The sequence below is a fragment of the Hyperolius riggenbachi genome, chromosome 3 (genome assembly GCF_040937935.1).
Source record: "Hyperolius riggenbachi isolate aHypRig1 chromosome 3, aHypRig1.pri, whole genome shotgun sequence".
In the NCBI taxonomy this organism is placed as follows: Eukaryota; Metazoa; Chordata; class Amphibia; order Anura; family Hyperoliidae; genus Hyperolius; species Hyperolius riggenbachi.
Window position 1 is genome coordinate 189,033,761 of NC_090648.1, and position 27,896 is coordinate 189,061,656.

Consider the following 27,896-nt stretch of genomic DNA (forward strand, 5'->3'; position numbering starts at 1 on the left):
TTCCTTGCAAATACCTGAATACTGAGAGCATTCTGTTTTCTGATTTCCCTGCTACTTTATGGCTGTGCTGTTGTGTGCTGACTAATTGGTACTGTCAAGCAGGGCATGATAAAAAACCTTGTCATTATGCATTCTATTGTAGTTTGACAAGTATTCCTATGCTTGCTGGATTCACGCCACTGACTATTGGCATGTCCTGTATTCTCTGTATGTTATGCAGATTGTGATATTTATAGTATGCCTATGTAGACCTGTTCGCTGCAATGTTTAAACCTCATAGCTTTTTGTTATACTGAGAATTTTAACAATGGTCTCAGTGCTTTGTGTGGATTTACCGAAATTATGTAGGGCATTGTACTCCTATTTAATCATCAGTACTGTTGAGGTACCCACTTTTCCCTCAGAAACCAGGAAAAAGTGATTGATTCTCATATAAGCCCTATCCCCAGAATAACCCCCTCCACAGTAGCCAGATATGCCCCCAGCACAAGTCAGCCCCCCTCCCCATAGCCAGATGTTACCCATGGATGATACAGCTGTGTCTCAAGACGCCACTAGATGGCATCATAGATATGAGACCGCAAATGCCACACAGGAAGAATTCCTGATCATTGCACAGCTGACACGTTGCTTGCGCACTAGACAAGTCAAGGGATACAGGTAGTCTTGAGCAGTGCGCTCTGCACATCATGTTTTAGAGAATGGGGGGCACGGACACACCAGGGAGCCAGCTGGCAAGAGCACTAGTCCTTGCTCTCTTCTGCCAGTAACAAAACCCGCTCCAACACAGTTCTGCTCCAATGACTTGCATATAAGCCGAGGGGGGTAACTTTTCAGCACATTTTCTTGTGCTGAAAAATTAGGCTTATACGCGAGTATATAAGGAGTACATGCATAATCTGGGAATCAGGCATACTATAACAATCCTCATAAAGCAGAGACTTTATACTGGACTGGTTCATAAAGGAAAAATGTAAACTGTAGCTGCTGCGCACTGCAATTATCCAGTCAGGTTTATTGGACTTTTTCTTCTCTTCCCATGAATTATTAGATTAGTCACACTTTTTAAGATCCTTGGAAATGGCTTTTCAGATAACAATATTTGCGTAGATTATTATCCCCGGGTTGCTTATGTGCATTAAGTACCGTATGTGCATTTGCTTATGCATACATGTATCTGGTTTGTTCCTAAAACTGTATCTTTTTGATACTTTAAAGGAAACTAACCCTAAAGATAGTATTGTAGATGTATAGTTAAAATGTGCACCAATTAAGAAATTCTCCCCAATGATCGCTGATCATTTGAAATGGTGCCACCTAGGGGTCACAAAATGTTTGCATTTTCAACTTCTAAAATATGAGTTCCACAATATAAACTTTTTTCTCACTGGAATAATTTGTTTTTTTAGGAAAAGTATTTATCGCTAAACAGAAGCCCAAGGATTTCCACACGGAGGAGAAGATGACGCTTGATCCTGAGCTGGAAGAAGCCCTGAGCAGTGCCACAGACACAGAGCTATGTGACCTTGCAGGTGAGCATTTAAAGGACAGACCCAGCGCATGAATACTAACTGCTTGTGGGTTGCTGTGACCACTGTGCTTACCAGTGCTGAGTGTCTGTACAGGCTCTATGCATAGATGCTAAATATATTGGCCACGTTTACATGCAAAAAGCTCATTATGTATGATTACCCAGCAATATTGTGAATACATTATGATAAACCTATATGAATACTGCAGATAAAATGCATAATATTCATGAATATTCATATTAATGAATTAATATATTTGTCTTTGCTTTTAGCAATCCTTGGAATGCACAATCTGTTGCCAAACAGCGCAAGCAACGGTTATGATAGCCAAGGATTTCCAAGTAAGTAGTAATGTTTTCCATGTAGTTACATGGGTGTAAAATCGCTCACTGGAATGGGCCACAGGCTGCGAGCGTTTCAAAGCTCTCTTTGGCTTACACACCACTTGTCTATCCTCCATCACATGTATCCATATACTTATCAGACACCACTGATGACATTCTGAAGGATGTAAACATTGCCAAGTGTCCTAGTCAATACAACCAACATGAACTGAATTTCTGTTTTGTTATAAATTTTATTTTTTCTTTTGTCTGATTGACATTAATATGAGGTTGTTGTAAAAGAAACAGGGCTGGATTTACACATGGGCACGATAGGCTTGTGCCTACAGGCAAAAAGCACAGGATGCTTTCGGCGCACGGAACTCATCACCAGGTGCTTCATAGCAGCAATGTTATGCTGCGCTGGGCGCAAAATGGTAATTCGGGGCTCCAGTGATTGCCGGAGCCCGAATTACATCTCCCTCCGATTTGTGACAAATCAGAGGGGGAATAGTATTTAACACCGCTGGGAAGTTTTGCGGCAGCAGGGAGAGCAGTCATTCAGCTCTCCTGGCGCCCAACTTACTGCCGTACAATACGTGCGCTACAGGTGCGCCTGTCCGCTACAGTGTCCTACTGCCCTTCCCTCCCTCCCTGCAGAGTGCAAGCGGAACAAAGACTCACCGGGGCCAATGTGCCAGTGATGACGCGTCGCTGCCATTATGTGCTGGTGCATCATAGTAAGGAGACGCTGCTGTTACCTAAGAGATGAAGCTGGATGCGCTACAGGGGAGAGAAGCTGTCATCGTTGGCATGTTGGCTCGGGTGAGCCTTTGCTCCACTCGCACTCTGCCGGAAGGGAGGGAAATAACTATACTGGCTGATTGGGGGCCACATCTGACTATCTGTAGGGGCTAGTTGGGGCACATCTGACTATCTAGAGGGGGTAATGGGGCACATTTGACTATAGGGGCTGGTGGAGGGCACATTTTAATAAAAGGGGGTGTGGTTTGCATTAAAGGGGAACTGAAGTATGAGGTGTAACTATTTGTGTCAGCAAGGAACAGAATTCTGATTAGGTGATCTGCAGTATCACCTATAATGCAGATATATACCTGATTATATGGTGATCTGCAGAATCACCTATAATACAGGTATATCAAGAAGCTGATGTGACAACAAATAGCAAGATAGTGATTGGTGCAACAGTAGTACTGGTAGGTTTAGCTATACCTCACCAGAGGAGCTGGTGGGTACTAACAGTACAGTGCCCCTTACCAGAGTCAAGGGCCCTCTGGTGAGAGTAGAGTGGTCAGAGAGACAGATGCAGTACAAAATCAGAAGGAAGAGACAAGAAGGTATAAACAGGCAGAGTCGGCAGCAAGATCAGATGGGCAGAGGTACAAAATCACTGAGCAGAAGAGTAGTCAGAACAAGCCAGAGTCATGCACAGATAACACAGTAATGAATTATAACCACAAAAAGAAAAATTGGCTCTTGGGTGCATACAAAAAACTAACTTTATTAATATTATATCCATAAATCCTAAATACCGACATATCAAAAAAATCTCACAATTAAAACATCACATAATACAAATTTAAAAACAGGTGAAAACACTCCATCCAAAACGGGGGCCCTAAGGAGGCTGCAGTCCTCCACCCTGGCTAGAGTTCTGGTACTCCAATGTAATTATGGATTACAGTCCTCAGAATAGCAGATCACTTGTGTGAAATTGTTTGGCAAAGGAATGCTGATTGCAAAGTTGAACAGCATGCGCATGTGTGCTTTTGTAAAAATTAGAGCAAGCAAGAAAGATAAGCTGGTTAGTCCATTGCTGGCTATATCTTTTCCAGATTAGCAAGTAGTTTAAAGCAGAAGGTTTCAGCTGGTTACAGGGCTCTCAGTATAAACGTCTCAATCACAGTCGCAGATTGTATGTCAGAAATCAATTGCATGCAAATGGCTGGAAGTATCGCATATCACAGAAGCATCGAGCAGATTCGAGCAAATTCAGACAGGCCCATTGTCCAAACTCATTAAAGCTCCTCAAAGGACATACACCGCAATCCCACTCGCAGATTGTGTAACAAAGGTAAGTAGCATGCAGATAACTGAGGCTCCTATGTATCACCATGTATCAGGAGTGTGAGCTGACAACAACAGTAGACTCATTCGCAGTCCAGAAGTATCACTCCATATAAACAAGCAGTCACTGCTATGCTTCGCCAATCGTAATTCATGATTTTTCCACCAAGGATCTGCAAGTTGTATATATAATGTTCATAGTTACCAGACCAGATAATGAAGAAATAGTCCAGAGGGGCTCAAGGATTAATGAATTAACTTTAAGGCTATCAAACAATTCCTATCTTGTGTGAAATCCCCGGTTTCCTCCCGGATCAAAGCACACTGGAACTATCTAAGGTCTGAGCGCTAACACCAAGTATTTGCAACAGCAGACAAGTTGCGAGTGATTCAGCTAGACTTATGAAGCAGAGGAGACCCCTCCGGCACGCCCCCTCCTATCAGCCAATGAGGAGCGGCGAGCGTCTCCTCTGACGTCAGAGCCTCCTCCCCGCATAAAGATCCTGTCTGTGTCCGCGCGCACGTGACAATGCAACCCTATGTGCTGCTGACAGACCCATCCTCAGCGTGCTAGACGCCTGAGGCCCGGATAGTTTGCTAGGCAGGGAGCTGGAGGCAGCTGCAGTGGTAGCGCAGTTCACCGCAGCTGCCTCTCCAACATTTGTTACAAGAGGTATACAGAGGCTGCCATATTCATTTCCTTTTAATCAATACCAGTTGCCTGCTGGTCTATTTCTCTGCAGTAGTATCTGAATAACACCAGAAACAAGCATGCAGCTAGTCTTTTCAGATCTGACTTTAAAGTCTGAAACACCTGATCTGCTACATGCTTGTTCAGGGGCTATGACTAAATGTATTAGCAGAGGTTCAGCAGGGCTGCAAGGCAACTGGTATTGCTTAAAAGGAAATAAACATGGCAGCCTCCATATCGAACACGGTAAATCCAACGCTGGACACTTGGGCGCAGCAGCGCAGGAGACTTGGGCGCAGCCGGCGCCACCATAGGCCATAATAGGAACTACGGCTGTCTCAGGCACAGGGAGTAACTTCAGCGCCGTCAGAAGACGGACCTGAAGTTGCTTTTAAAACAATAATTCAGCTTCCAGCAATTGCTGGAAGCCGAATTATTTTATTCCCCCACTATCCATGTCGGCCTGGAGGGGGAATAGTAATTAACACGGCCCGGACTTGTGCGGCAGCAAGATCAGCCATATACTGGCTGTGTTCTGCGCCCAAGTCTCCGGCGCCGTTCTCTCTCGTACGCCCTCCTACCTCTCTCTTCAGTTCCCCTTTAAGGTATGGGGTTTTGGGCAACCAGAGCTTATGTGCCTATAGGCTCCTGAGCTGTAAATCCAGCCCTGAAAAGAAATGTAGACTAGTATTTTCACACTCCTTTTGTGTTAGTCTGACAATAAGTAATCTATTTTTTTTTTCACCTTTTCTGTTGCTTATGTAAGCTACCTCCATAATTGTTTGTGTGAATTAACTATCCCTGGTGTGTGTGTATAAGTATATGCTTCTGTCTGGTATTTTTAAAGAGAGGCAAGCAGTCATGTGAGGATGTAGTCTGATGATGGGAAGTCTCCTGTATAAAGGAAAGAATTTCTCCCACCCATGATGGAAGCCATGAATATTTTCCGTTGTATGTGGTAACCCTCATACATAGTGACTCCAGGCTGCGGTTCCTTGTTCCTGTTCTCAGTACCTCACAGCACTTTTTAATCCTGTCCAAAATATGATCAAGACCATTATTAAATTAGTGAGATAAGAAGCCAGCTCTTGTTGTAGTTATTGTAGTCAACATATCAGCCACCCCTTTGGGGCTCTTTTCCACTGCGCTACCTTTTATGATCCGATTCCGATCACTACCGGATTGCAAAACAAGGGGTATAGTTTAACCTAACGAAACGACGGCGACCATTTCCATTAAGGTGATCCGTTTGCAGTGCGATTTTTATTTTAAGTGTAATTGAACTACTTAATATAGTAGCTCAATCACGGTAGTGGAAATTAGAAAGAAAAGTGATTGCAGGGTGATTTTAGTCATGTTTTATGGTAGAAAAGAGCCCGGTTTTGTTTGTTTGTTTTTTTTTTTTTTATTATCAGCGGGGTTGGAGTATATACTTTTTGAATGTAGTATGCATTATGGTACAATAAAGGATGCTATTCTGTCTTATGGTGCAAAGAAACCGCATGCACGTCAGCAAAGCCGAGTGAGATATGTCCGTTACAAACAGCATGTTACTATCTGTATGTGGAGCATGTTACTAATTGTATGTGCCGCGTTGCTTTATAAATCTATTTTTTCCCTGTTTACTTTTTTAGATGTTGTGAAAGCAGAACCTATTAGACCTGTGTTTGATGAACCCCCAAATCCCACCAATGTGGAAGAGAGTTTAAGAAGAATCAAAGACAATGACCCACGATTGGTGGAGGTGAATCTGAATAACATTAAGGTAATGCTATGGGCTTGTTATCATGAGAACTATGATGTTTCTGCATGACTGCAAGTAAATAATTCAAGGATCTAGTGAGGAACCAGGGATTACAGGAATATCATTGGCACCACTGTCCTCCACTGACATCCTGTGAACATTTTGGGGCCTATGTATAACATTTGTAAATTCTACTGTTCATTTTACACAAAGTTGTATCGGATTTATGCAAAAAGATTATCATTATTTTTAGACGTATAAATAAAATGCAAAGACTAACAAAAAACATCTTGTCTCTGCATCTGCGTGTTTTTCATGTACGATATAATTTCGTTATAGTAAACTCTGATGTAGTAAACATTCGGGCATAGTAAACTAAATGTACAGGTTCCGGCCAAGCACCATTATAAGTATATGGGAGTAACGCCTGGTATAGTAACCCCTGATATAATAGCACTTCTATTATAGTAAACCTGTTTTTTGGCCCATGCAGTATTCTGTATCTGGCTATAGTGTAAAGTGGGTGAGCGCATGCGTAATATGTCATCCGGGAGACCCATGAGCTATGGTCGGTGGGTGGGCTGACAGCCACTTGTAGCCTGCTTGCTATCTGCACAACACTCTGGGCCTTCGTGACTTCAAAAGCAACAGCCGGGGAGACTTATGCTTCCTTTGCAAGCTGCTGCCTGATCTCTGAGGGAATTGCTTGCATCTGTGACTTGCTTGTGAATGGCTGCAATGTTGCAGTATCAGCCACAGAAATGTGGACAGAGGGGCACACTATCAGTACTATACCTGCACTTACTGGTGAGACCTATGCTTTCTGTGCAAGCTGTTGTATAATTATTGCATGCAAATCGCTGCATTTTGATCTAGCTTAGCCACTGTCTGTGCTTGTTCGATAAAGCATTGAAATGAAAGTATGACTCCTAATAATTGACTGAATTGAGATACTGTACTACGGTATACTTTGTGATTATGACAATTTCTGGTATAGTAAATGTCTGATATAGTAAACTACAGTGTGGGCAGCTGGTGGCCATAGCAACCAGGGACAAAACGGGCACGGTAAATCCTCTATGCAAGTGTGGAGTCTTGTATTAGTGCAGAATATTCCTCCACCCCTCTTTATTTACTGGCCGCAGTGGTATCCACCTATTCCTGTTGGTCTTCTACTTTCCCATCACAACCATAGTGTTATGAGCATCGGGGAGCAGCCCAGGTGATGGGTTTGGGGTAGGGGGATTTCTAGATATAAAACACAATTTATAACATTAAAGTACACTTTGATTGCACACAAAAAATTGTGTTTATTTCACTAATGTTTTCATAACAATGTATACACTTCTGTGTGCCAAAATCTCCATACTAACTTATAGTACATTTTCTGTATATCTCAGAACTTGCACAGAGTATAATATATAATGCAGACATGTTTTTCATAGTTTTCTTCTAGAGAACACTGGAGTTCTCATCATGAAGTGCCCTTCAGCGGGGCTCACAATCTTATGTCCTTACTAGAGTTTAAAGCGACGATGTAGGGTGCCTCTGTATCTACAAGTTGGGCTGTGTAATATACAGCACAGGCTGTTCTCATTAGACTCTAACAGGCCTTGGCTAGTGCTAGTGTTGGCTAGACTTCCTGCTTCGGACGCCCAGTCAGGCCCTTTTCACCCTCAGTACACTACTGCCTGCCCTTTGCCAAGTCCCTCCTTCCCTGGCTACAACTTTCCCAGATCCTTGGACGTGTTTGCCTGGCCTCAGCACCAGACGGATGTCAGTTAGGTAAGGTAAATAATAGTTTATTTTTCACACTTTGGAATGCACTGCTCGATTCTGAGCCATTTAGATGGCTCGATAGATAATTTGGCACATCCGATCTCCCGGCCCGATCGTTTTGCCGCTCGATTCCGCATTGAGGACAATCTAAAAAGAAAAGGAAAAACAAGCAGAAGATAAGCAAATTGCCTGTGGAATCGAGCGGGGAATTGATCAAGCGGCAAAATCAAGCCGTGTATGCCCAGCATTACTCTTATTATAATTTGACCGTGGTGACTTGTCGGGGCCTAGTAAAGCCCCATTTGTGACAACAGCTACTGGGTTAGTAAGGCTGTCCTCCTGACTAGTAATGCTAAATAAATGGACATGACCCATGTCTGGGTCACTAAGACTACTTTTTGGGGGGGAACCAATACTGTAATCTAAAAGTGTGTGTTTTGGATGAGCGTGCTGGTTACTGCCTACAGTGTTTTGTAGCAAGCTCACTGTCTCTTATGCTGGGTACACACGGTGCGTTCCCACACTCGATGCCCTGATCGATTCCCGGCCGCTCGATTATTTCCGAGTGCATTTCGATAATTGTTAGGTCGATTCTCATGCAAAGTATGCCAAATCGACCTAACAATCCATCGAAACAGGAATCGGACATGTCAGAAATAATCGAGCGGGGAATCGAGTGCGGGAACGCACCGTGTGTATCCAGCATTACAGCTTTTCACTTGCTTTTGCTAAAGGACTGATCTCTTTAATCTAAAATGATGGTGATTTTACACCTAAACATAACCTACTTTTGTTTTTTGTTTTTTGGTTTTTTAGAACATCCCTATTCCTACCTTAAAAGAATTTGCAAAGGCTCTGGAGAGAAACACACATGTTAAAATATTCAGTATTGCTGCAACAAGAAGCAATGATCCAGTTGCAATGGTAAGTATTCTGTATTATACGTCTTCTCATAACTTCTCATTCTGCACAATTCTTTTTTTTTTTTTTTTTTTTTATTAAACTTAACCACATTGATATATCTGGAAACCTCTGTAGTAGTCACTGCCATGCCCAGGTAGGAATGAGTTTACATGTTGGTAGCTTCTTCATAGAGATTGAGTTGCTTTAATTTCTACTTGTCACAGTTTCTGTTAAAGAATTTTTAAATATTGTTTAACAAAAACAGAAAAATGGTGAGAGAAATGTATATGGAAAAAGTTGATGGGTAAAAGAATAAATCATATTTATGTGAAAGTTTGGGTCCACCTGGTCCTTGGTTAGATCATGTAAACAGTGAAGCCTGGGGCCCACTAGCCGTGCTTTTCTAAGCTCTTGTGATTTGAAAAGCTCTTGCTAATGTAATGCTATGGGGGATTAAAAAAAAAAAAAAAAAACATCCTTCAAGTGGGATCACATCCATAGCATTACATTAGCAAGAACTTTTCAAATCACAGGCGCTTAGAAAAGCGCTGCTAGTGGGTTCCATTCCTGTGTCTAGTTGAGTGTTGCAGAAGTCAATGGGCCCTCATTAAGTGGTATTCTGTCATTAATAACCTTTTGGGGACCAGCAGCATTAACCCCCCCTTAAAGGACCAGAGCTTTTTTACATAGTGGTGGGAGGCACATTTAGATAGCCAGGCAGCAGTATCCCCAGTGTAGCCAGCAGCCTTTACTCACCTCCCAAGCTCCAGCGATGAGCAGCTCTACTCCCCTCTGCCTGGCATCCCTACTTTCACTGTCGCTAAGTTCTGGGTCTCAGCTTGATGAAGTCATCAAGCTGGGACCCAACATCAGAGGCAGAGTGAGCAGGGATGCCGGGCAGAGGGGAGCAGCGATCGCTGGGGTAACGTCAGGAAGGTGAGTCCCGGTCCTCTTCTTCCTCTCCTAATACTTCTGCTTACAGTGATCACTACGATTGGCCGGCGGTCGTAGTGATCACGTGATCAGAAACCAATCGCCATGGCTCCTGATCAGTGAGGGGACATGTCGGCTGTCATGTGACAGCTTAATCTCGCCTCTCGGGTGCGCGCGATCCTGTTGGGAGCGATAAAAGCAGGTGGCGTAAATCCTATGCCGCATCAGGCTTAGGCAGCCAAAAGTGCGCCCTAGGATTTACTATTGTCGGTCCCCAGGAGGTTAAACAAGTGCTGTGAGCTGCTTGTGCAGAACGCCTCCTGAAACCTGGGAAGTGATGTTCATTGGTGGATATAAGGAAATGCAGACCTACTGTTAGGCCTGGTGCACACCAGAGGAGGTTTTCTGAGCGTTTTGAGTTTTTAAATCTGCTGCTAATGTTATCCTATGTGTCTGTGCACACTAAAGCAATGAGGTTTTGTAAAAAACCCCATAGCATTACATTGGGAAGAGCTTTTAGAGGTTTCAAAAGCTCTTCCCAATGTAATGCTATGGGTTTTTTTTACAAAACCTCATTGCTCCAGTGTGCACAGACACATAGGATAACATTAGCAGCAGATTTAAAAACTCAAACCGCTCAGAAAAACTCCTCTGGTGTGCACCAGGCCTTAAAGATATTTGCAGGCTGCTATCTTGACCTTTAAAAAAAAAAAAAAAAAAAAAAAAAACTGCAATTCTTCTGCCTGTCATCTGGTTATGCCTTTCCAGTCGCTCCTTTGTATTTGTATAAGTACCGTATTTGGGAGAGTCAGAGAACCATCAGAACACCAGAGCTTTATGCTTCAGTTGAGAGTTTAATAAACGTTGCCATAGAAACATGGGATTACGTTAGTTTGCTGTCATGAACTTTGCATTTTTTAGAAGAGTAGTTAACATGGCAGCCTATATAGCTCTCTGACAGGAGTAATTACAAGTTGTATAAAGAAGTTCTGGTCTACATGAGTAACTAACCAGTTAATCAAATGTATTTTTTTTTTGTAAGGCATATGCTGAGATGCTGAAGGTAAACCGAAGTCTAAAGAGTCTAAACGTTGAATCCAATTTTATCACTGGAGCAGGAATCTTGGCTTTGGTGGAAGCACTGAAAGAGAATGAAACGCTACAAGAAATCAAAATAGACAACCAGGTACCTTTTTGGTTTTTTGTCATTCTACAGTGTAATGTTTACACAGCCTCAAATCCTTCTGGCATGTTGTTCAAGCATGTATGCAAACACCAGCATAATGTTACAAGCCTGGGAGGGATTACTACCATATAATAAGTCCATACAGGTCAGAGATGTACTGAACCAGAATTCGTTATTAGACATAGACAAGACACAGAACATTTATATTGCACTTTTCTCCTGGCAGACTTAAAGCGCCAGAGCTGCAGCCACTCGGGACAGTAAATCTGTGGGAAGACATTGACATGTACTACATATCACTTTCTCCTTTTCATCAGCACATGTAGCCATATTGAATTTAAAATACTCTTAAGTATTTTTAGTTTCATAAGTATATCAGATACCTGTAAGATAGCTCTATGGAGTGGCTTAGTAGAGGCCTTGAACTTTGTTGCATCCATTGTGGAATTCAATGCAGCTGCACCCCATCCTGAGATGTTTGCAATTGTGTCATATAGGAACTCACATTGTGTGCTGAGTAAATCCATTGTTGCTCATAATGGTGGACTTAGTGGTTTGCTACCCTAAAACAAAACAAACAGGGATGTTAGGTTTTAAAGGAGAACTGTAACCAGAAGAATATGGAGGCTTCCATCCATATTATATATTTCCTTTTAAACAATACCAGTTGCCTGGCTATCCTGCTGATCATCTGCCTCTAAAGGCTCGTACACACGTCTGATGAAAGGCAATCAAATAGCACCAAAAGAAAGCTGTATTAGTGACAAGAAAAGGAGGTAAAATTTAGGTGGTAGGTTGTATGACCGAGCAATAAACCGTTAAAGCTGCAGTGTTCGGAATGGAAAAAAAGTGTCTGGTCCTTAACCACCCTGGCGTTCTATTAAGATCGCCAGGGAGGCTGCGGGAGGGTTTTTTTTTAATAAAAAAAAAACTATTTCATGCAGCCAACTGAAAGTTGGCTGCATGAAAGCCCACTAGAGGGCGCTCCGGATGCGTTCTTCTGATCGCCTCCGGCGGCCAGAAGTAACATGGAAGGCCGCAATGAGCGGCCTTCCGTGTTTCGCTTACCTCGTCGCCATGGCGACGAGCGGAGTGACGTCATGGACGTCAGCCGCCTCCGATCCAACCCTTAGCGCTGGCCGGAACTTTTTGTTCCGGCTACGCTGGGCTCAGGCGGCTGGGGGGGACCCTCTTTCGCCGCTGCATGCGGCGGATCGCCGCGCTGCAGCGGCGATCAGGTAGCACACGCGGCTGGCAAAGTGCCGGCTGCGTGTGCTGCTTTTTATTTGAGCCAAATCGGCCCAGCAGGGCCTGAGCGGCAGGCTCCGGCGGTACTGGACGAGCTGAGCTCGTCCAGACCGCTCAGCAGGTTAAGGGGTAGAAAGACTGTGGTCCTCAAGTGGTTAACCCTAACAAATCTGGCTTTGCAAATCTGGCCTAATTGGCTTATCATGAGGCATAGCTCAAGCAAATATGCATTTGCTTTCACATGCCAAACTATGCAGGGTCAAAAAACAATACCGCAAAGCGGCAAATAGTTCATGCTACATTAGCACTATCCAGGAGCGCCACGGGGAGGCTTCCCAATGCCCCCATACAACGGGGGGGGGGGGGAGCTGCGGGGCCCCGAGCTCTCACTGCTTGGGAACCACAGTGGCACCCTGGAGGGGGAGGCTGGGTGGCGCAGGCACCCCCCCCTCCCCCCCCCCGGCGTGGTCCGCACCCACCTCCCAATATTAAAAACAGGCACTTACCTTAGCGTCCATTGTGTTCTGCTACATGAGCATTAACTTGAGGGCACCACATGAGAAAGGAGTGGAGCATGGGTCACCCCAAGCTTTGGTGCTCAGGGCTGGCTTACATTTTACAGTGCCACACCAATCCAACATGCAGACAACCTGTTTGTGACTTTTTGGTCCTTATCAGTGCATGGTATGGATTGATATAGTTCTATGAGATAGGGCTTGGTCCAGTACTAAGGAATACCCAGGTAGCTCATGTTGACCCAAAACCACTAGAAAAGTATAAAGGGATAAAAAAAAGACCAAAAAGCCCTCTATTAAAAAACACTAAATGTAATTTAGCATTAACCACTGCAATGAAAATGTTTTGTTTAGAGGCTTGGTGCGCTGTATCCATCATTGCCACAGCAGGTTCCTGAAGGGGTAGTCAGCTCTGCTGCCAATTACCTTTCTCCTGACTGTTAAGTATGTTAGGGGGCACTTGATTCACTTCTGCATTGAATTTTGGGAGAGGCAGTATAGCCCAGATATGGTGGCAACATCCATACAGTCAGGCCCCTGGAGAATGCAGGAGGGAGCATGGCAGCCTGCTCTAAGGGATGCACTTTGAGGTTGGTCATGTCACTGTCAGATTCTGCAGAAAGTTAAGGTAATCAACATTCAACCTACCAAATTACTCATCCTTCAAACTACTGCTTAAACACTTAGCAGGGATGGATGCAGGAACCTAATCTAATACCTGGAATTTCACTTAAACTGTATTTTCTGAGGAAAACCTTTCAGACAAATGAAAGATTTGGCTTTTATATGTTGTTGTCTGGAATTTCTCCACTGCTGCATATGTAGTACAAAAAGTCCCCAAAGGTAGAAAGATTGATATCAATTGCTTTTATTTTCCATTTCCTCCTGGCTTCGTTAGTCAGTATTTATCTGATTTCCCGACAGAGACAACAGCTTGGAACTGGAGTAGAGATGGAAATTGCTCGACTGCTGGAGGAAAATACATCAATTCTTAAGTTTGGCTACCACTTTACACAGCAAGGTCCACGGACAAGGGCAGCCACTGCCATAACAAAGAATAATGATCTTGGTAAGATGAGAGGCACATCACTATACAGCTATGCTGTATACATTATTGTCTATTATGCTAATTGTATGCTACATATTCATGTGTTGCTATTTAAAAGTTCAAGATAAAACTCCACTTTCATTAAATTAGTTATACATCTGGATCTTGTCCAGCGATTTTCCTTATTTTGCCAAGACCGGAAGTGTGAAGGAACCTCTCCAAAGGGGGCACAAGGAGATTTTAAAAGGACCAGTAAACTGATTTTTTTTTTATTAACCATTTATCGAAATCAATCAGAAACACATTACATGAAAATGCTGCCGATTTTACAAAGTAGACAAGTATCGCCTAGAAAATACAAAGGATAGAAAGAAGCAGCATATGCAAAGAAAGGGCCATAACTACATTAGTACAAGTTTTACATGGGGCCCCTCAAGCACTCTATATACATAACAATTGATATGGCGCAACAAAACCTGCCAAAGACAACCTCGGTGTCATGCTGGGAATACACGTGTTGATTTTGAGGCATTAAGATGGCTCTATAGATAATTTCGACATGTCCAATTACCGTTCGATCGTTTGGACGCTCAATTTCTCATTGAAGTAAATTGAAAAAAAGATAAGCAATAAGAGAATCGAGCGGGCAAAACGATCGGGCACAGAATCGAGCGCCAGAATCAACCCGTGTATTCCCAGCATCAGAGGAGCAAGGGGATGGGGAACAGTTTGTAAATGATCATCATTCAAAGCATCTATATAAGTGATTATTACAAGCACAAGACCACTAAAGAGCTAATACTGCAGTTGAGGGAGGGCCCTATGGGGCCTCTCTGGCCCAAGGGCCCTGGTGTGGTTGAGACCTCTGCAACCCCTATTGCTACGCCACTGCTCCTGTGCGTGTAAAGTAGTTTTGTTTTTTGGTTAGATATCTAAAGGCAAAGCATGGCTGCAAAGAATGTTTCAATAAGGAAGGATTTATCAAATTTGAGGTTAAAATACAGGCTTTACTGTACACTTCTAGAAATCCTCTAAGGGCTCTTTCACACTAAGACGTTGCGTTTGATGCGACGTTGAGGTCGCACAACGTGCCCCTAACGCAGCGCATGTAGGTTATAAAATTGGATGTCATTTTGTACTACGTTGTGTCTCTTGGTGCGCCGTTTTCATCGCATACTGATGGAACGAAAACAGCGCATGCGTTACATTTTTAAAAAAAAAAAAACATTACTGAGCATGTGCAACACACAACGCAGCAAAAGTATTGCTAAACTCACAGCATGCAGCACTTTCTAATTCTTGCTACACGTTACACACACTACAACGTGTGCACTGTGAATGTGGCACAGACTTTGCATTGCTGTGCGTTAGTCTGCGTTGGAACATTTTCTAACGTGCGACTTTAACGTCGCACTGTGAGAGGCCTAAAGGAGGAAATTGCCATATTTGTTGCTGGACATAAAGGAGGACATTGCCATATTTGTTGGTGAAAGGTAGGATTAGGAAGCAAACATTTGGGGCAGCATTCATGTACCTTTTTACACTGGAATGTTTAGTAGGTTGTATGGTAGGTATGTAGTGCCCTTAGAGTTAAAAGGCTGTATGGGAAATCAAAGCGTGAAAGGCTTAGTTGTCTTTGCTCAGCAATTCAAGGCATCACTTTTGAAATCACCCTTTCTACAAACTCTGGTCGAGTTTTATAGTGAGCGACAGAAATTGGTAGGTAAATTTGTGGCCACTCCAAACGTAACTAGAAATATTTATTCATAGTTCAGAGAACAAAGATCAGTTTTTGTACCCACCCTTAAGCCTGTTAATTTTCTGTAAAACTATAGGTTCTGTTAATTTATATGAATTATGTGGCTTTAATTTCTTCAAGGAATTGCATACACTTTAGGTGTGTTTCCAGTTGCTTGTTAGGTCTTTTCTGCTGACTTCTTTCTTTCCATTATGTTGCATTTCTCAGTGTCGAATTTACAAGTACTTGTCACTTCACATCTACTGGCATTTCTTCAGGCATGACTCTGCAGAAGGGACTCTCAGGTTTATGGTGCTTTCAAAGCAGCATCTCTGTCCACTGCCCTGTTCTGTGCTGTGGTGTGCTCTGGTCTGCATGCACCATGTCTTGTCACATACCTAACCAACTACCATAACTGTTCAAAATGCACAACACTCTTGACATTTCTAGTAGAAAAGGTGGTCACTGTGCCGCAATTCTAGTAGAAAAGGTGGTCACTGTGATATGCAGAAAAAGATTACTGTAGATACAGATGTATATAGAAAAATATGTTGTGGGTGCAGATGCATAGCTAAAGTATATTATTGCAGATGCGTGTATAAAAAGTTTATTGCAAAAAGGTATTGCTGCAAATGCATATAAAGAGTGTGTTTACAGATCCACTTTGTAGGTTGCACATATCCACACATGCTTGCTTGGCAAAATGCAGCGGTGCTAAGCATGGGTGCCAGTTATTTGCACCCTAGTATAAGTTTGCATCAAAAGCACTTTAATCAATATTATGCAGGTACTGGAGATAGGGGTTTTAGACCAGGATGCACCATGTGGGCAGCACAATAGAAACACCTGCAGGGCACACATAGCAGAAATCGCATCACATCACACTTACTAGCACACATGCACTTTGAGACACAGCCAGTCCTGCAACTCATATGCATTTATTTATTTATTATTTTTTAATAATAATTTTGGATATATTTTAACCCCTTATAATGTAATTATTGCACCTCTATGCACATGCACTTTGGTTCATAAACACACATGCAATGTTATAGGTATCCTCCTAAGATCTGCGCTCTGCAAAAAAATTCTGAATGTTTTCAGTACATCAATATGTCATACTTATTTAATGGTTTTAGAAATATTTGAAATATATTATGTCATTTAGCAGCGCCAGTACATATATATGTATTTTTGTTTGTAGGCACTTGTATTGACCTGAAGAAGCGGGCTGAGACCCGTGAAACACGTTGTTCTTTTAATTGTGCTGAATAAATAATTTAACCTTTTTACATTAACCCTGTGGTTTGGGTTCTTCCATCTTGAGTGGTAAAGACACCCTCCCTCCACCATATTTTTGTTTCATTACATTACCTATTTTTGGGCGCCTCCACCCCCAGCACTCTTCTTGACATGTCTCTATATGTCTGTCATTTAATTGTTGCTCAAGCTCCAGTCATCTGGTAATTTGTGGTGGAGTTAAAGAGCGTATTTGCATACTGTTATGTTAGTAGCATGATGCATCATTTTGTCTCGTGTTCTTTTTCATATTACTACAGTAATGTGGTTTGTGACTTACCACTACAGTAATGTGAATTGATGTGCTGCATTACTAATACAAATAACATTGTTATGCATCTATACCAGCGCTTCTATGCTGGGAATACACGGTTTGTTTCTGGCGCAGATAGATGGCTCGATGGATGATATCCGACATGTCCGATCTCCCGTTCGATCGTTTCGCTGCTTGATTTCTGATAGAAGTGAATGGAAAAAGATAAGAAAAACGAGTGGAAGATAAAAGAATAGAGTGCAGAATCGAGCAGCTAAAACGATCCCAGCGGCAGAAACACATCATGTATTCCCAACATTAGATGGTTAACACTCTTGTATTGTAACCCTAGGTCCAAGTTTTAACAAAAACACTGTAGAGTTTGCTTTTTCCTCCGGTCTTCACCTTCATCTCAAAAATTATACTGGAAGTTAACCATGTTCCTCACAATTCCTATCCCAGGACTGTGCTTGGGATTTGGATCACCAGCTCCCTTGAAGGACCAGGAGTGAATGGTTGTGTCTTTTTTTTTTTTTTTTTTTTTTGTATCTGTGAACTGGGAGGGATTTGGAGGCTGACCTTTATTTTCTTTTAAGCAAAGCAAATTGCCTGGCTGTTCTGCTAATCCTCTGCCTCCAATACTTTTAACCACGGACCCTGAACAAGCATGCAGATCAGTTGTCTGAGGGAAGACTGACTGGACTAGCTGCATGCTTATTTCAGGTGTGGGATTCCAACACTAGCAGCCAAATAGAAATGCAGAACTGCCAGAAAACTGGTATTGTTTAACCACTTCTGTGCCAGGGGGGTATTTTGCTGATCGGTGCTGCGTGGGCTCTCCAGCCCACAGCACCGATCAGCTAGCAGCCAGGGTGATCAGACTCCCTCCCTCCCCCCCCCTTTTTTCCCCCACTAGGGGAATGTACTGCTGGGGGAGTCTGTTCGCCGCCGGCTGCTTGCGGGGGGGGGGGGCTCTTCAAAGCCCCCCTCCGCAGCGCTTCCTGGCCTCCTTCCCCTTCCCTCCCTCCCCCTCCCCCTGTGAGCGGCGCAGGACGGATTTCCGTCCTGTGCCTGATGGGATAGGCTTTAGCCTATCAGATGCCGGCGATCCCCGGCCAATCAGAGGCCAGGAATCGCCGATCTCCTCTACGGTATACATGTAAACACCGGGGAAGATCTTCCCCGCGTGTTTACATTTACCCTGCGAGCCGCGATCGGCGGCTCGCAGGGTGTTCACGGAGACTCCCTCCGTGAACTGACATGGAACGGCCGCTCGTATCCATGCAATCCACTTCAGGGTTCAGGGGCGTACTTAAGCGTACGCAGAATCCTGAAGTGGTTAAGAGAAAATAAATGACAGCCTCCATATTCCTCTCAGTTTAGAGGTACTTAAAGCTTTGTGGAAAGTGTGTGTCATCTATAACTGAATATAAATATGTCCAATGTCAGCTGAATGAGTGTGATATCCCTGTCCGTGTGTAATATGGGAAGTGAATATGATCGTTCGGCTCTAGTATTTTTTATTTTCATTCCCGTACACTTTCCTTTGCTCTTGGACGTTTGTTATAAACTTAATTGTACTTGTTGGTGAAATGTCCAGACTACAGTAGTTTGCCATCATACTTTCTGAGTAAGAAAGAATATATTTGCACTTTGTTCCTGGCACGCTTTATTGAACAGTAAATGCTAGAATCTGTTCCCTCTTTATAGACTTCCTAATGAGTACTAGTCCCCACTACAGTGGTAGGTGTGGACCTACAATTAATAATAATAATTCTCTTCCCTCCCTTGGAGCTGACAGCCATGCTTACTCGCATTCTCCAGGAGACAGATGGTTTGGAGCGCACCCCCTTCCTTCACTGCACCCATCTAAAGACTAGGCCAGGACAAAGAGTGCTGTGGGAGGAAGGATAATCTGTAGCCTGTGTCACACCCCTTTCCATAGTCCACTGCAGGAGAGGGTGAGCGGCAACATGAACCCACTCCCAGAAGGCACTGTGGGAATGTGTACATAGCAAGCTGCCCCCAGAAGGTGAAGGGAACAACTGCAGGAAGAGACACTCATCCAAACACACTGGTTTGTTGTGGCTGCAGGGCTATTTTGTAAATTCCTGGACAGTAGATTTAAATTTAGTTTCTTACAGTCTAGCATAATGTAGAATAAAAAGAAAAATCTCTCAAATCTATATTACTTGGATAGTTATCCCTCTCAGGACACAGTCCAGCTAGTGCATATATAACTGATATTCAGCTGTGAGAACCATATTCTGCTGCTTAGGAGCAGTGCAGCTCTCACATCAGTCACCCACATAAAATCCTTGATGTGTTTTCCTCTGAAACAATCTTAACCCAATGCTGTCAAAATATCTTTCACTGTGGTATAGTTTAAGGCTCCAGGGAGAAAGTGAAAGTAAATATTTAAACAAGATTTTTTTTTTAACTAGTTTTATACTGGTATGGCAAATTTTGATGTAATACTGCTTTTGTAGTATAAGCACATAAAGCTGCAGGTAGGAACAAACCTCCACACACTGGATGCCCAAGATTTGGCAAGAAAAAAAACACTGTCCTTCTGTTCAGTCTTGCTGCTGTGCCTAGTTTAAGTACCTTTAATTTTCTGATTGTGCATGTAGGCTGTAGTTATGAAATATTGTAATATTTATTACAACTGTTTAAATGCATTTAGTAAATTATTTAAAATATATTTTTTCTGTTCTGATTGCAGTTCGTAAAAGACGAGTGGAAGGGGACCATTACTAAGCTTTATTTATTGCTAGAAGACTGCAAGTCCATTTGGATAATCGGCTCTGTTTGAGCTGTAGCGCATCAGACCTTGCTGGGAAGAAGGGAAGATACTGGAAAACTGCTTGCCATTATCTGATTGTCCTTTCACTATATTATGATAAAGCTTGCTTCTCTATATTACCTAGTTTAAACATATTAGACAGTAACCTGAAGAGCCATACATTGGATATTTGCCATTTCATGTCTGCTTGTGGATTGATAGGAAAGCTAGCCATACACCAAAGACCAGCAGAGGCATATAAACAGGGAATGCTGAGTATGAAATCATATTCTTAACCATGCATTTATAAACTGAACCTTGAAAGGGAAAATGTAAATTGCAAGAGGCCCACTATAGTGGATTTCATCCTATTTAAAATCACAAGAACACAACAATAAACAGTAGAATCCCTTTATAGTAAACTTTAAGGGACCTTGCCAAGTAGTTTACTATATCAGGATTTGTCATACATGGTATAGTGTATATACAGGTGCATGGTTGTGACCTGGGGACTGAGTTTACTATAGCCAGAAGTTTGCTATATTAGTTTTCTTTAAAGAGAATCTGTATTGTTAAAATCGCACAAAAGTAAACATACCAGTGCGTTAGGGGACATCTCCTATTACCCTCTGTCACAATTTAGCCGCTCCTCGCCGCATTAAAAGTGGTTAAAAACAGTTTTTAAAAGTTTGTTTATAAACAAACAAAATGGCCACCAAAACAGGAAGTAGGTTGATGTACAGTATGTCCACACATAGAAAATACATTCATACACAAGCAGGCTGTATACACCCTTCCTTTTGAATCTCAAGAGATCATTTGTGTGTTTCTTTCCCCCTGCAGCTATCTTCCACTGAAGTGTCAGGCTGTTTCTTCCTGCAGAGTGCAGACAGCTCTGCCTGTATGTAATTCCTCAGTATGTGAAAGCCCAGCCAGCTCAGAGGAGGATTTATCCAGCTTGTAAAAGATAAGAGAGAAGAGAGAAGCTGCCCTAATCTAAATAATACACAGGCAGTGTGCAGAGAGGGGCCTGGAGGGGTAGATGCATCACAGAACCACAACACTGAAGAACTTGGCAGCCTTCCAGACACAGGCCGACAAGAGAGAGATAAGTTGATTTATTACAGAGACTGTGATAGCAGAAAGTGCTGCAGTTAGCCAGAACACATTAGAATAGCTTTTGGAACTTGTAGGATGATAAAAAAACAGGATGCAATTTTTGTTACGGAGTCTCTTTAATGTGATTCAACTGTATGTATGTAAATTAATGGGCATTGGTCCAATTATAATCCCCTTCTCAGCTTTTTTGACTGAGGCTAAGTTCACAGTAGGACGTTAAAGTTGCACGTTTAAAACAAATTTAACGCAGAGTAACGCACTGCAATAATAAATGTGCCGTCCACAGTGCACACGTTGCGTTGTTGTATTACGCAACACGTTAAGAGAAAGTACTGCATGCAGTGCGTTATACAGGACATTAGCTGCGTTAGTCTGTTTGCACATGCTCAGTACTGACTTGGAAGCATACATTTCATTGCTTGTATGCTCTACTGTATGCGATGGTAACGCTGCGTTGCGATTCTTTTGCCACGTTGCGTTGTAAGTTTGCATTGCGAACATCAAACCGCAACGTCCCACTGTGAATCTAGCCTGATAAATTCAGTTGTAGGCTGAATTGGCCTGAAATTGCCTAGTTTGATGGATTTGTGTTTATGTTGCACCTATATTGATTATGTGTGGTTGTCAAGAGGGAAAAAACACACTCCTTTTTTGTGACAATTATAAGGAAATGCTAGATAAAAGGTCACATCTGTGCCAGTACATTTGGCTGCATACTAATACATTTTCTAGAATGTTTATGATCAAAATGAAGAAATTATGGCACATTGTAAGAATCAGGTGTGTGTGTGTATAACTGAAAACAAATTGTGTTAAAGTGGATCCGAGATGAAAAACTAACTAGAACAAGTAACTTGTCTATATATCTTATCTAAAGTTTAGATAGTTTACACAGCAAATCTAGCTGCAAACAGCTTCAATAGAATATAAGTATTTCTTCCTGTGATACAATGACAGCAGCCATGTTGTTTGTAAACATTACACACAGGCAAGCTTATCTGCATCTTCAGCACTCAGCCTGTGAAAAAAACCTAATCCCCCCACCCTCCTCCTCCCTCCTCTCCTCTGAAATCTATACCTCCCCCTCCTCCTGCCCAGACTGAGCTCCCATGAGCCCTTACTACTGTCTGAAAATGCCAAGGCACTCTGAAAAGCTGTGGGCGAGGCTTGTTTAGTTTATAGGGAATTAGAGTATTAAAACAAAAACAAAAAAAAAAGTATTTGGGTTGAGGAATGCCCTATAAACAATAGGAAAGGAACACAACTATGCAATGAGTAAACGTTCATCTCGGATCCACTTTAAATGTTGCTGGTAAGTTATTAGTTGGTAGTCATACAAATGTAGAGAAGCTGATTCTGGGACTTAACCTGTGGCAATGTTGAAGAAAGCTTTCCCAAAAGCTATGAGCCAGCAGAGATACACCGTCGATATGACGTTACTACTGTTCTTACTGATGTGTACTCAGTCTTCTATATATAGCAGCTGCTTTCTGCCTACAGTAACACCCCTGCCCGTTAAGTTGCCCATTCTGTAATACAACAATCTATATCCAGCAGCCTACTTCCACATAAAGAAGTTCCCTTTGCTTCCCTTGTTACAGAAGTGTATCACAAAGCAATTGTTATCCAGCAGCATGGATGGAGTTGCTGCAGAGAACTAGCTGCAAATAGATGTGACATCACAGTCATGTGACCAGGGCTACAGGATAAGCCTGGGAATAGATACTTGTCAGAGCTGGCTGCAGGAGAGAGGCAATATATTTTACAGTGCATCTCTGCATTAGATACTATGTAGAAACTGGCACAATATACTGACTGCTTGAACTGGATTTAAGGCAGTATTTCCAAATTTTATGGTAACCAGTGCTGGTCTACTGGGTACCTGTACAATACTCAGTCTCTGCAAATTAATAGACAGGGAAAGTCAATGGGTGGGTGTCAAAGCAGGTAGAACATTGCATGCAGCACTTGCTACAATACAAGGCCACACAAACCAAATGTTTCACCAGCTGCTCATGTCCATTGGGCTTTCTGAACAACCACTAGCATCGCATTTTGCAGTCCACAGACACAGGCCATATCGTGAGAGGCTCCCATTGGTGCAAAATTTAGTAACTAGCCTAAGTGTAAAGAAAGCCTGGAATACATCTGACTTCATCTTTTGAACTCCTGTGATTTTTGTAATATTAACAGAGGGTTGGCCATTTACTAACAGTCATGACATTAGTGAACACCACTAGGAGAAAATGCCATACTTATTGTTTCTGGTTGACACATTATTTGCAAGATGAGGATCCTACAGGTTTTTCAGGATTTCTCCAATTAGAGGTTTACAAAGGTATGCTTCAGACAGTAATTTAAACCTTAGAACTGAAGCTGTGCAGACCTGACCTGTTGCCACTGCACCTTTTATTTGCTAACATCCCAATGCTTCTGTAGACTGATTTTGACTTTGTAAGTCAGAAGGTTTAATTTACAAACCTATAATACTAGTTACCCTGAGAAAACATTGCATTATTTCACTTTTAAGATGACACATAAATGCTTGTTGAAGGCATTTGCTCCATGATTGGTCCAATTTTTCAATGTCCAGGTGCTTAAATGTGTTTTTGCTATCATACCAGAGGCAGACAATATGAAAAACACTCCTCCAGCAAGATGGCTTCTTCTAGAAAATATGATGTACGATTTCCATTAGTTCAGAAGGGTGAGCAGACTACAAGCAATAAACCGTTTTGCTAACTTCAGGGAAACAGAATATACCAAAATACAACCCCAGGCAAATATATATCTGGGTATAACGTTGTCTTAACCTTTTCTGCCTGTGGTTGTACAGAGAAAAAGCAGGAATATGTCTTATTAGAACTATGTTCTTCAACTAAGGGATAGCCACAATAAACATGTAGATTCCATATGCGTAGTCTTAACTCCTATGTTTGTCTTAGTTACCATATGTGAGTAACAAAAAATCCTTTATCATTCCTGATTTAGATGCTGAAATTATGTACATTGGCTGTATTTTTTTGTAATAGTTTATACATCATTTATTAAAGGGTGCCAAATACTGTATTCTGCTGGTTTAAATTCATATGTAATATATACATATTACTTTTGTCTTTGAGAAAGCCCTTTTATGGTTTCAGCATTTATAAATAAAGATTTTTTTTTTCAAAATGTGTGCTGAGTATCTCTATGGATAAATGTTTATTATAGTTCTTTCCTTCGATATACAGTTAAATCCCGGTTATCTGGTGTTCAAGCAACTGGCAATTCCATGGGGGAATGCCACTGTTTACTACCCATCTAAGCAAGGCGACATACCACAGGACTGGCCTTTAAGGCTCATGCACACTAGAAGCGCTTTTATGAGCGTTTTGTGATTGATTAGCAGTTTTTAAAATCTCTCCCATTCACTTTCATTAAAATCGCAGCGATTTTTGCGTACTCTCGCGAAATTGCGGCGATTTTTACCGCAATTTTAATGCAAGTGAATGGGAACGATTTTAACCCATTCGCGTTCCGTCGTTTTCACTTGAGAAATGTTCACCTCCCATTCATTAGCCTATAACTTTATCACTACTTATCACAATGAACTGATCTATATCTTGTTTTTTCCGCCACCAATTAGGCTTTCTTTGGGGGGTACATTTTGCTAAGAGCCACTTTACTGTAAATGCATTTTAACAGGAAGAATAAGAAAAAAACGGAAAAAAATTGATTTCTCAGTTTTCAGCCATTATAGTTTTAAAATAATACATGCCTCCATAATTAAAACTCACGTATTATATTTGCCCATATGTCCCGGTTATTACACCGTTAAAATTATGTCCCTATCACAATGTATGGCGACAATATTTTATTTGGAAATAAAGTTGCATTTTTTCCGTTTTGCATCTATCAGTATTTACAAGTTTAAAATACAAAAATATAGAAATATTTCATCTTTACATTGATATTTAAAAAGTTTAGACCCTTAGGTAAATATTTACATTTTTTTTTATTGTAATGTTTTTTGTTTTTTTAATATTAAACATTTTATTTGGGTAGTTTTGGGAGGATGGGAGGTAAACAATAGGTTTATAATGTAAATTGTGTAATGTGTTGATTTTTTTTTTTTTACTTTTAGTTGTAGTATTACTTTTTGGCCACAAGATGGCGGCCATGAGTTTGTTTACATGACGTCACTCTAAGCGTAACACGCTTAGAGCGACGCATGGGGGAGGTAACAGCCAGAAAAGGCGCAGCTTCCGAGAGAAGCTGTCGCCTTTTCAGCGGGGGAGAGGAATCCGTGATCAGGCACCATAGCCGGATTCACTGATTGCCTGGCTAACGAACCGCGGGTCGGGAGCGCGTGTGATTGGCCGCGGGAGCGCGCATGGTTCCTGGACGTAGTTTCTACATTCAGGAACCAAAATAGGTTAAAAACCGCTAATTAATTGCGAAATGCTCAGAAAAGCGTTTCTAGTGTGAATGGGCCCTTACTCTTGTCACTGGCTGTGCTGCTGAATATACCGTAGGGCTCCCGATACGCATCGCGTGACTTGCATCTGGAGCCTACGGAGGATGTAGCCAGTGGCTCTAAGAGGACCGCTCCCAGTGCTGTGGGAAGTCACTCCACATAGCTGAGCAGGGGGCTGTGCAGGGCAGGTAGGGTCTCCCTTGTTAAGGGTGATGAGGAAAGGGAGAAGGTGACATACTGGCCTCTAAACTTGCTGGTGATGGGTAAAATGTTTGACTGGGCACACTTCTGTGGAGGGTGCTATACCCTCCCCTCTGCTATACATGAACTCTTCATTAACCAGTAAGTACATTTACCTAGTATTATCAAGATAATAAAGCCATTCTTTTAGGGCTCTCCTGCACTGGATTGAAGTGAATCTGAAGCAACTTTAAAAATAAAAAACATACTCATCGTTCCCCCGCAGGCTCTTCCGTTTGAATCTCCCACCGCGGGAGACTCCGGCAGTTTTCGGAAGTGCTCGGGCTTTTTCCTGGAGCAATAATGGATAAAAAAAAAACACTCAAAAAGGCACACCTAAAAGTGGTGAAATTATCAGGTAGAGCATTTATTCTTTACAAGCTATCGACTATTTATTTTGTGTGAAACGGTCATCTCTGGTTCCCTTTAAAGATGGTCAATAAAATGCTATAAATTCCAGTTTGAGTGCAAATTTTCTGCAGCTTGGAACTGGACCAGTCAAAATAGTCAGGAAATACATTGCCTTGCCCAATTCTAAGTTGCATACAGCTTGCATTAAGGCCTCTTTCACACCAAGACGTTGCGTTTTAGGGGACGTTAAGATCGCATAACGTGCCCCTAACACAACGCATGGTGGTGTTGAAGTTGGACATCAGATTGAGCCGTGTTATGCGGCTCTTGGTGCGCTGTTTTCGTTCTATCTATACAGGTAGTCCTCGGTTAACGAACGAGATAGGGACTGCCCTCTCGTTCTTAACCTGAATCTGTCCTTAAGTCGGGACTACCTGTTTTTTCCCCCCTTGAAAATGCAGAGTGTGGGCAGCGGAAGGTAAATAGAGGCCTACTCACCTGATCCGCGGCGGTAGAAGGTGCCCTCGTGGTGCCCGGAAGGTCCGCAGCCCGTCCTCTCGCTTCCTCCATGGCTCCCCGGCGGCTCCTGGCTTCACATGCGGCGCATAATGACGTAATCAGGAAGAGCCCCCTAGTGGCGGCGCTTCCTAATTGCGTCATTATGCGCCGCATGTGAAGCCAGGAGCCGCCGGAGAGCCATGGAGGAAGCGAGAGGACGGGCTGCGGACCTTCCGGGCACCACGAGGGCACCTTCTACCGCCGCGGATCAGGTGAGTAGGCCTCTATTTAGCTTCCGCTGCCCACACTCTGCATTTTCAAGAGGGAAAAACAGGTAGTCCCCGGCGGGCGTGACGTCATGCGGCGGGGCGGAGCTACGGTTGCGGCGTTCGTATCGGCGGGTCGTTCGTAAGTCGTGCGTTCGTAACCCGGGGACTACCTGTACTGATAGAACAGCCGCTCTAGGATAGTGATGGGAAGTCCGGATCTTTTCAAGGATTCGGATGATTCGAATCGGATCATTGAAAAGATCCGGATCTTTGAACCGAATCATTTGAATCATTTTACTAGGGAAGCAGACTGAGGGTGAAATGACTAGCAGGACAGGACTTTCCTTGCACTGTACATTCTGTATGTTCCTGTTTCTTCCAGACAGACATCCACTGTGAACCGAATCGTTCATTGTGGTGATCCGGATGATTCGACTCACCAAAAAAAATTGCATCAAATCAACAAATCATTCATGATCCGGACAACACGGAGTCCAGGTTACCACAGTGCAGTGAATATTAATTAGCCATGTGGCTAGGCACTGAGCATGTGCAAGCAGTCTAATGCAGCTAAAGCCCAGTATAACGCACAGCATGCTGCACTTTCCCAGAACGTGCAGCGTTACAATGTAACGCAACGTGGGCACTGTGAACAGCCTATTGATTTTTCATTACTGTGCGGTGGGCTGCGTTACAGGCTGCTCTAACGTGCGCCTGTAACGTCCCACTGTGAAAGCAGCCTAATGTTCTTGCAAGCTGGAATTATTAGCATCTCATTAACAATCTTTAGTTCATACTAGAGATGAGAGCCCTGATAGCCCTCAAGCTTAAAGTAGCCATACACTGGTCGATTTGCCATCGTATGGCTACCTTTACTGCAAACAGATTGTGAACC

The 27,896-nt window shown here is 42.6% G+C and overlaps 1 protein-coding gene and 1 long non-coding RNA gene across 4 annotated transcripts in view; one reads left to right on the top strand and one right to left on the bottom strand.

Moving 5' to 3' along the window:
* Positions 1-24,358, top strand: part of LOC137563241 (tropomodulin-3-like) — an 86,466-nt gene extending 62,108 nt beyond the window's left edge. For both annotated transcript variants that reach the window (XM_068275450.1, XM_068275451.1), the window contains 7 exons: positions 1,410-1,532; positions 1,805-1,873; positions 6,269-6,399; positions 8,974-9,081; positions 11,036-11,179; positions 13,867-14,011; positions 20,006-24,358. In XM_068275450.1, coding sequence (XP_068131551.1) covers positions 1,410-1,532; positions 1,805-1,873; positions 6,269-6,399; positions 8,974-9,081; positions 11,036-11,179; positions 13,867-14,011; positions 20,006-20,040 — 755 coding nt within the window. In that variant the 3' untranslated portion in view covers positions 20,041-24,358. The remainder of the gene's footprint in view (positions 1-1,409; positions 1,533-1,804; positions 1,874-6,268; positions 6,400-8,973; positions 9,082-11,035; positions 11,180-13,866; positions 14,012-20,005) is intronic.
* Positions 7,736-27,896, bottom strand: part of LOC137563243 (uncharacterized) — a 47,722-nt gene continuing 27,561 nt past the window's right edge. Inside the window, exons 2-4 of one of the 2 annotated variants that reach the window (XR_011030298.1) lie at positions 26,093-26,175; positions 11,563-11,742; positions 7,736-8,304 (exon numbers count right to left, since the gene is read on the bottom strand). This is a non-coding gene — a long non-coding RNA (uncharacterized lncRNA). The remainder of the gene's footprint in view (positions 8,305-11,562; positions 11,743-26,092; positions 26,176-27,896) is intronic. The other variant, XR_011030299.1, reaches the window with a different exon arrangement.